Source organism: Psammomys obesus, unplaced genomic scaffold (assembly GCF_907164565.1).
Source record: "Psammomys obesus unplaced genomic scaffold, mPsaObe1.curated_primary_1811, whole genome shotgun sequence".
Taxonomy (NCBI): domain Eukaryota; kingdom Metazoa; phylum Chordata; class Mammalia; order Rodentia; family Muridae; genus Psammomys; species Psammomys obesus.
The window spans coordinates 3,180,538-3,190,232 of NW_026596244.1; the positions used below are offsets into that span (position 1 = coordinate 3,180,538).

General features: G+C 38.1%; 1 protein-coding gene across 1 annotated transcript; it reads right to left on the bottom strand.

Annotated features, from left to right (window-relative positions):
* Positions 1-7,285: 7,285 nt before the first annotated feature.
* LOC129668525 (speckle-type POZ protein-like) lies at positions 7,286-9,077 on the bottom strand. Its single transcript, XM_055596555.1, has 2 exons — positions 7,755-9,077; positions 7,286-7,494 (listed from the first exon to the last, which is right to left on the bottom strand). Exon 1 carries the CDS (start codon positions 9,075-9,077, stop codon positions 7,959-7,961), a length of 1,119 nt encoding a protein of 372 aa, XP_055452530.1. The 3' UTR covers positions 7,286-7,494; positions 7,755-7,958.
* Between the last annotated feature and the right edge of the window lie 618 nt (positions 9,078-9,695).

Consider the following 9,695-nt stretch of genomic DNA (forward strand, 5'->3'; position numbering starts at 1 on the left):
GGGGGGACACAAAGTGAATAAAGTATAATTAATAAAGAAAAAAAAGATTTCAAAAGCAAAATCCCAAAATATAAAAAAATAAAGGCTTTTTTTTTTTAATTTATAACACCAGACATGTAATGTTATCTCTTTTCAGATATATTTCTAAAGTACTTTTAGTTATTGGGGATGAGTTTTCATCCATGTTTATTTTAAACTTATAAATAGTTGGCTAATACCACAACAGTCCTCATTCTGTAGCTGTTTTTTCTCAGTTTGCCATAAATTACATGGTATTTCCTGTTTGCTCAAAAGGAACACATTATTACTTGTGTTAAACAGTATTTCCTGTGCTCCTCTCAAATGATTGTTTTACAGCTTTCAGGAATCTCCTTCCTCTGCAGATGTATAGATTGGACTTTCTGTATAGCCGTTCTGTGACCTCTAGATACTTTGCTGCCCTCTGATATTTACCTACTGGGATAAACTAAGGTTTCCCTTCTGTCTTAGTTTTGGTTTTGTTGCTTTGAAAAAAAAAATAAACGAAATATTTTGAGAAAACAACTTAGGAGAGAATGTTATTTAAGCTCACACTTTCAAGCTATAGTCTATTTTTTTCAAAGAAGTCATCATGGCAGCAGCTCAAGAAAGGTGTTTACTTCAAAATCATAGTCAAGAAGCATGAAGGCAAGAATTAATGCATGATGGTTTTGCTCTGCTAGCTTTCCTATTCTTAGCTAGTTAAGTATCCTTCCTTACAGAATAGTGTTATCCACAGTGTGTGAGGCTTCCCATTTCAGTTAGGAAAACAAGACAATGCCATGAGGACACACTCAAAGGCCAGTTTGATCTGCATTATCTCTCAATGAGACAATTTTCCCAAGGAGCTCAACATTCTTTGTCAGGTTGACAATTAAAACTAACAAACACTTTGATCACCTCCCCCTAAGGGGGTGGGGGCAACCTTACCAGGCCACAGAGGAAGACTATGAAAAAAAGTCCTGATGAAATCTTATAGGCTAGGGTCAGATTTGGAAGGGGAGGAGGTCCTTCCCTAAGAGTGGACTGGGGAAGGAGCGTAGGAGGAGATGAGGGAGGGAGAGAGGGCAGAATTGGGAGGAGAATAGGGTGGGAGATAAAAAGTGAATAAATTGTAATAATAAAAAATTATGTTTAAAAAACTAACAATTTGATCTAACAAATACCCTATAGCAGATTGAACAGATTTAATAAAAAGCATATCTCCTTCATGGTTAAGTTTGTTGTGCTTTTAAATATGATGTACTTAAACTCTGTTTTCTCACATATATTTTTCATATGAGAAAATATTATACATTATTTTTAAGTAGGACTGATTCTGATGGACATTGGAATGTACTTTCTTCCCAGGACAGAGGTTATACCATGAAAGAGAAGAAACTGTTGAACATTAAGAAAATAAAAATAAGGGCTAAGTGTTTATCTCAGTTTTAGAGTGCCAGCCTATCAGGTACAAGGGCCTGAAGTCGACCTTAATCATCACAAATATTTATATAAATTATTAAACAGGTACTGTGCCATCCACTTATAATTCCAGTAAAGGAGAACTAGGTAGGACCTCTTGAGTGTAATAGTTTAAGTCAAAAAATCATAATGAGATGCTTTCATACACTCATATACCACAACTCCAGGTTTATTAAAATTCTACATAAGTTTAAGATCAGATTCCTTTATTGTGCACAAGTATTTGTCAATTTTAATTGCACAAATAGGCAAGGTGAATCTATAATGATATAATTTGCTTGAGATTTGGAGAAATAAGTAACACATCTAAGTTCAAGGGCATATTAAGATACTAAATAAATATTTACTGTACAATTTAAGCAAGAAATGTAGAAAACTAGATATTTGTAAATTAAAAACATGCTGGCTTTGCATATTTTATATCTTAGCATGACACAAGTACATTAAAGAGGCAGCAGTAAGGGGAGTGTCTTGGAATGATAAGTAATTCTAGTGCAAACTGAAACAAGTGTTTAAAATCAAGCGGAGAATAAAATGAGTGGAGAACTGAGACCGGAGTAAATTTGACAAGAATGACTGTAAACACAAGGTGACATTATAAAAATCAAAGTGTGGGGAACTATAGTCATTAAGAGATGACTACAACAATGAAATCCAATAGTATTATGAAACTATAAAAATCAGGTGGATGAGCTGTACCGAGCAGGACAACACAAGCAAAGGATGTTTGCTTATTATCACCTTCTGCTTCCATTTTCCCTTTAGACATAGGGAAGCATTTGTGAGTACCAGGAAGAAAACCACTTTAAAAGCAAGCATAAGCAGTGTCCTCAGAGAAAGCCAGGCTCGTTGTAGAAAGAAAGCAAAAGTCATCTTTGGAAAATCAATTCTGAATCTGGAAAAGCATTACTGATACTGAGTAGAGAATGCCCAAACTCATGGTGGACAGATTTCAGGAGCTGGAAAGGGCTAAAAGAATAAAGAAAGCAGAAAAATGTGCACAGCATCTAGAAATGATCACGGCAGGATATTGATCTTTGGTAAACCCCAGAGAAGAATCACATTTACAAAAGTGAGGCCATGTGGATTTGGAACACATTCTCTCTACCTCAAGTAAATCTCCATCTTTACAAAACTAGCTGCTGGGTTGCTGCTAGTCTCTGGCGGGGACCAAAGGCCAATCATGGAATACCTAGTGACTAGGTTTGTTTATCTTTTAAGTGAAATTTTAGGGTGTGTGTGTGTGTGTAGACAGTATGGCATTCCTTGAAGACAGCATTTGGCCATGATGATTCACCTAGTTTAGGTGCTAGAAATCAAACTGAGGTCCTTTGTAAGAGCTATACATGCTCTCGACCATCTCCCAAACCCCTGAACTGAATATTTCTTGAGCAATTCAGTATTATTTGATTGTTCTTTTAAATTTATTTTTGAGGATTTAATACATGAGTACTGTATGTACATAAATACCCCCTCCAACTTTCTCTATATCCCTGCTGCTCCTCCTTGAATTCCTTGTCTCTTATTTATTCATAATTGTATACATTTATATGGATAAATACATATAAATTCATAAAGTAAACCTATATAGTTGGGAGTTGTCCCTGAGAAGAAGGAACAGGCCACATGAAGTTTATTTGCAGGGTTTGGAGAAATGTGAAGTTAAAGTTAGCTGTGGAATTCTATAGTCTCTGCTTTCTGAAGTTGTTTGTCCTGACAATGCCATTTTCTTTTTATAAAGTGTCTCACCCTGGATATCAGGATGAGGGTGACAGAAAATGGCTGAATTAGGTGATGGTAATGAGAAGGAAGGGCTGGAGTTTCAACATGATGGTGGGGGATTCCAGGAAGCCTTCGGGGAATGGTTTTACTTGCTCAGAGACTGGCAGGGTTTATTTGAGGTTTGTTATGTAATAGGCAACTTACTCTGAATTTTCTGTAACCCACAAAGTCTTTTTTTCAGTTGTATCCTTTGAACAGCGATGAATAAATTTTCAGGTCTTTGAGGTTTAATTACAATTTTTAACTTACAGATAAATCAACCTTTGGAAACGAAATTGGAAGAAGAATTCAAGTAAATAGCCAGCTAGCTAAGTTTTACTAATTTTTTGACTAAATGACATCTCAGTCTCTACCTGATTTGAACAATATTTTTCCAAGTGAGCTTCAAAGGGATAAAAAGTTTGCTTTCCAGTAATTATCTTCCAAGAAATCACACTGATTTCCCCATTCTTTGATGTACTGCCATTAGCTAATATGTCTAAGCTTTTATTATGGTGGGAAGACAATAGAAAATGTACTTAATCTGTACACCATTCATTCTGATATGTAAGCAAGGAATGAAGATGGAGTCAAATAACAAAACAAGCTGAAACCCTACACATATGGACCTGATGGGCAGCTTGATCTTCATGTGGGTTCCCTAGTAAGGGGACTATCTCTAACAAGAATTCTGTTGCATACTCTTCAACCACATCCACCTGGCAGGGCTGCCTTGCCAGGCCACTGAGGAAGAGGATGTGCTTAGTCCTGATATGATTTGATGTGTACGGGTGGGTTGTTGGGAGGATTCCCCTTTCCTTCAGGGTGAGGGAGGAAGTTAGGGGTCTGGGAGGAGAGGAGGGAGGGGCTACAATTGAAATGTAATATGAATAAATAAATAACTTAATTAAAAAAGAGAGATACTTGAAGGTATATGATAAACAATTGAGGAAGATGTCTAGTTTCTACTTGTGGCCAACACAAGCAGGGCCTCCATAACTTACTCACAAATGTGTATACACACAATTCTAGGGCATAATGCCATATACTAGTATATTATTAAGCAATAAAATTAAATGAAGTAACACTTGATTTTTGACAAAGCATGTGAGTTTGGAAATCATCTCCAAGATTAACAGAAGCAAAAATATTTGAATAAAAGAACATTCAGAATATTGAGATTTTTCTGAGAAGTGAAACCAAAAAGAAAACTATAGCCTATAAACTGGAGAAGATGAAATAATCATAGCAAATAGAGCTTCTGTGTAGAACAGCACTAGGCAGAAAATCAATAGTGTAATTGATACACAGTTACATGTAAAGCGACATATGTATATGATCATGTGTATGTGTCTATGTATGTATATTTTCTGTGTGGAGTCCCTATTTTTCCAAGGGATCAAAACTACCTTTACATTTTACCTGTGGAAACATCACGACGAAGATCAGAGAAAACACATATCATGCTCATGTCTGGTGAACGGAAACATCAGAGACTTTGAAATATTCTCAAGTATTCTGTTCTCAACAAAGCTGTGTTCAAGATAATCTATTTTACTAGAGACTAAAAAATATAGGTGTAAAATGACAAGACAAAGTTCTATTTCTACCTCTTTTTCATATATGCATCAGAAAGGCCAATACCTGAATCACATTTTTGAAGACCGAAGCCCATGAGCACAGGCTCACTAAGTAATCTCACCGTGAGGTCATTTAACACTTTCCCTGCATTTACATCTTACCATTTCATTAACTATAAACCTAACTGTATAATCAAGGAAATTGAGTAAATGTTAACAAAGTCTTTGAAAACTTTAATGTGAACACAATGAAAGAAGATAAAGAACATAACAGAATCTCTGAAAATTGTAAAACAGATACTGATGAGCTTGCCCCTTTCGGGTAGCATGACTATAGCATTTCTGTTTTATACCTAACAGCCATATCATCTTCAACCTATTGCTGATACAGAAATAAATAAATAAATAAATAAATAAATAAATAAATAAATAAATAAATAAATAAGTAGATAGATAGATAGATAGATAGATAGATAAATAGATAGATAGATAGATAGATAGATAGATAGATAGATAGATAGATAGATAAATAAATAAATAAATAAATAAATAAATAAATAAATAAATAAATAGATAGATAGATAAATAGATGAAGGAATCTCTGGACAAGGTCAGGTTGACCAAAATCTATGTTTATGTTCATAAGCTCGGCTGGCCCTAATTATAAACATTACTTGAACCAATCGAATTAAAGCTCAGCTAAATCTGCTTGCCTAGATAGCAAAAGAAGTCAGAGATGACTACCGTGTTCTACTTGTGCCTCCCATTCCCTCTCTTCCATGTGAGCTAATTTCAGTTTTAACCCTTTAAATATGCAATTTAGCTTCCTCTGGAGGACCTGGTTCAGATCTCTTCTGACAATCTCCCTGAGCTCTGAAAATAAAGATTTCAATTCAAGCTTCTGTATTGGAACTGAATTTTCTTGGCTTCCACCCAAACCCAAAAGTTGTAAAAGTTACAAAATGTAGAAAAACAATCCTGGAGTGAGAGAAGGGAAAGGAACACAAAAAGTTCAAAGCAATAGTTAAGAGTTTCTAAAAACAAAAAAGCAGAAAATTGCCAGAAGTACAAGGGAAAAAAATGTAGACAAAATGTTCTGGATGTAAACAGGTTTTTAGGGGTTATTTTTTTGTTTTTGTTTTTTATTTTTTTTTTTATTTATTTTTTATCCCAGGTGTAGGATATGGGACTGATTCAGACTGTTCATAGGAGCAAACTTTTGCTTCACATGGGATCTGGGAGGGGCTCTTTGTCAGCTGCAGATAGTTTAAACCTGAGGATTCTGAGAGGGAATAAAGGCCAGAGCCTGTTGGGAGCGCTGACAAAGAAGGCTGATGACCCTCTCTGCTGCCCCTGGTTGCTGTTGATGCAGTTGGATGAGAAGAAATTGGAGATGGGGGGACCTCCTCCCCATTCATCTGATCCTGTTTTATCAGGTATCTTCAGGGCTGGCTGCAAAGTCCTCCTCTGTGGCCTAACAGACTGCTCCTCCTATCAGTGGACTTGGCAAGGGGCAGGGTGGAGATGAGGGAGGGAGGGAAGGATTGGGAGGGAATGAGGGATCGGGACACGGCTGGGATACAGAGTTAATAATATGTAACTGATAAGAAAAAAATAAAATTCAAAAAAAAAAAAAAAAGAAATTGAAGATAGGCTAAAATGAAGATTGGACTTTCCCCAAGGAACCTGATGACTCTACCCACCTTCCAACACCCCAACACTTGATGGGAGAGAAAAGTTAGTGGGGAAAGGCAGCTGAGTTTTTCTTTAGCAACTTCCTGCTGTTTGGGATGGTCGGGTTCCTCAGGGCAAGTCCAATCTTTGTTTCAGGATATCTCTAACATCTTCTCACCCACCTGCATTAACAGTAACCTGGAGCAGCAGGACGCAACATGGAACACCAACAATCTTCTTTTCTCAGAGCTCGATTTCTTACTCTGGGCCTGGCCTTTATTCCCACTTCGAATTAAACTATCTGTAGCTGGAAAATAACACCTCTAAAGAGCTCACATGAGGCAAATAGTTTGCTGCTGTGGACAATATAAATCAGTCCCATATCCTATACCTGGGATCAAAACAAAAACCTGTTTATATCCACAGCATTTTCCCCTTAAAGTTTAAAAAAATGGTTTTTCTTTTAATATGAGTGATATTTGTTGTTGCTTTCTTAAAAGGAGATGATCAAGTTACCAAATGCTTTTTGTATCAAGTTTCTTTTATAACCTGATAACTCTCAGCTGTTCTTTCCTGGAAGAGCTTGTACTTTTTTCTGTTGGACTGCAAGCTAGGATTCCAAAAGATTAAAATATATTGCCAGAATTAGTTTGATGTCAGGATAATATCAGATCCAGATATGATATGGGTATTAATTGAAATTTTAGAGTTCAGATACATGAATAAAGAGTATTAAAATGTTCTTAGCCATTTAAAACCTCTGAACATAAACACCTTGGGAATGCACACGAATTTCATCATTTTTATTCATTTTGTTTGTCACGTTGTGTTTACAGAGGAATATGTGACCTTGGAGACGACAAACTGCCTCAGGTCTGCTGAACGTCCAGTTACTGATGGATGAAAACTCTCCCATGGATGCCGACAACTGTCCAGGTGTCCCCTGCAAGAGCAAATCTCATTTTGCCAACGTAGTTATCTCTCCAGTACTCACAAACTAAATTTTGAAAGAAAAAAAAAAGGCTTCTTTGTTTTTTCCTTTTCAAATCACTACATTTTCATGTTTGTTTTCACCTTTGCTCTGAGCCCCTGGTCTGGTGTTTTGCTCAGTTCAATCCAGAGAGGTATCCTCCCCCCCCCCCCAAAAAAAAAAAACCCTGTTGGTATATGTTTATGGCAAGCAACTAAGTTGAATTGGAGTTTCTAAGTTATGAGGTAGATGTTAGGTAGAGTGCACCAGAGTCCAGGGCTGCTCACCCAGGCATCATTCCAACGTGTTCCCAGCTGTGTGAAATCTTGAGCCACCATGCTGTCCTTCCCCAGATTCACTGTAAATGCAGCAGCAACCCTTAGTCAATGCAGGAGTCACTGGTAACAACACTGGCTGCTGCTTCTGGAGGACAGGTGTAGGTCACGACTAACCAGGTGCTACCATCTCACCAGCTGTTTGCTAGGAGGCTCCTAGGCAGAAGCCAGGGAGCGGAATGCTTCAGCCAGCAAGTGTGGATGGGAAACCACCATCGCATTCCACTCTGAGGACTCAAAGACCTCAAAAGCATGCTCTGTGATGAAATCCAGTGCCTGCATTTTGAGCTGCTCTGCACTGTGTAGGTCAGCCAGGAACAGAGTATGAGCCACATTCTCCACTGAGAGGTCCCTGCAGAGGGCATCCTCACACAGGACCTTCAAGCGCTCCAGGCCATACTTGTCAGCAGCTGCCAGCACTCCAGCAGCCATGGTGTAGAGGTTTGGCACCTTCCCCGTGTAAATGAAGGTCATCATCTCCTTGAAGACTTGTGGTTCCATGCCATGGATCTCAACTCGGTTCTTTTGCTTCTCCTCCATTTCATGTTCAAACATGGCTCTGAAAACTGGAGAGCGAGCTGCTAAGATGGCCTTGTGAGCCCTGAATTCCTGATCACCTACTACCAGGCAGCAGTCTGTGAAGAGGGAATTCTCCCACAGCTCACCTAGCTCATCTCTCAATGTGCACTTTGGAACCTTGATTGCTGAGGTTGTGTTTAGTCTACCAACATTGCAGGACTCTTGAACCATGGTCACTTGACATAGAAGGGTGAGACTGTCCCCAGGAAGAAGAAATTCTGCTTGTAATAAGAGGAAATCTTTCTGGATGAACTGTTTGAATCCCCACTTGCTGTCAGGCAGGAACCTGAAAAGGCTTTGGCTCGACAGTTCATGGCATTTTTCTCCTTGGTTGTTGATGATCCAAAACTGAAACTTTGCCCAAACTGGGCTTATTGAACAGTTGAGCAACACTAGGTAAACTGACAGGTAGTCTTTGCTCTCTTCATCGATTCCACTGGGGTGCACTCTTAAACACCATTTGTGTTTGTCATAGGGTCCTGAAGAGAAAGTCGCACTTGTAATGGGTTCCGTCATTCCCTCCATGCAAAAGGAGAATTTGGTAATGGTCCACTTGTAGGAAATAATAGAGATATGTGTGGAGCCTGAGTTCTCAGCAGCCATGTCAGCTATCGTTACTGCAAGAGGTAGTTTGAAGGTTAAACTCAGTCCAAAGTGAAGAATCAAGATAGTTTTTCTCTTTCTCCTGTAGGACATAATTAGAGATACTTCTCAGAATTTTACTCTCTACTCTCTGCTCTGTTCCTTCTTTACTGAGACTTGAAACCTGGGTCTCCCTCTAATTTCCTATGTAGATTTTAATATCAGTTTCAGAAAATGCAGTCGACAAACCTAGTCAGTTATTTTTTTTGTTATTTTTTACAATTTATTTACTTTATATCCTGGATGTAGCCGCCTTCCTTATTTCCTCCCGATACCACTTCCCTCCCTTTTTCTCCCCCATTTTTCTTCCTTAATCTAACATGAGGTAAGTCCTCCTACCCTACTCTCTGACTCTAGCCTATCAGGTCCCATCAGGACTGCCTGGATCCTCTTCCCCTGTGGCACAGCTAGGTTACCAGGCCAGGGGAAATGATCAAAGAGCAGGCAAACGAGTTCATGTCAGAGACTTCCCCTGCTCATTTTACTAAGACACACATGGGTATATACTCACTTACAAGCAAATATTAGTTATATATTATATATATATTAATATTATATATTATCCTATATATATTATAGGATAAACATTAAAATCTAAAGACCTAAAGAAGCTAAACAACCAGGAGGACCCTATGGAAGAGGGTGCTTAAATCTCATCCAGAATGGTAAACA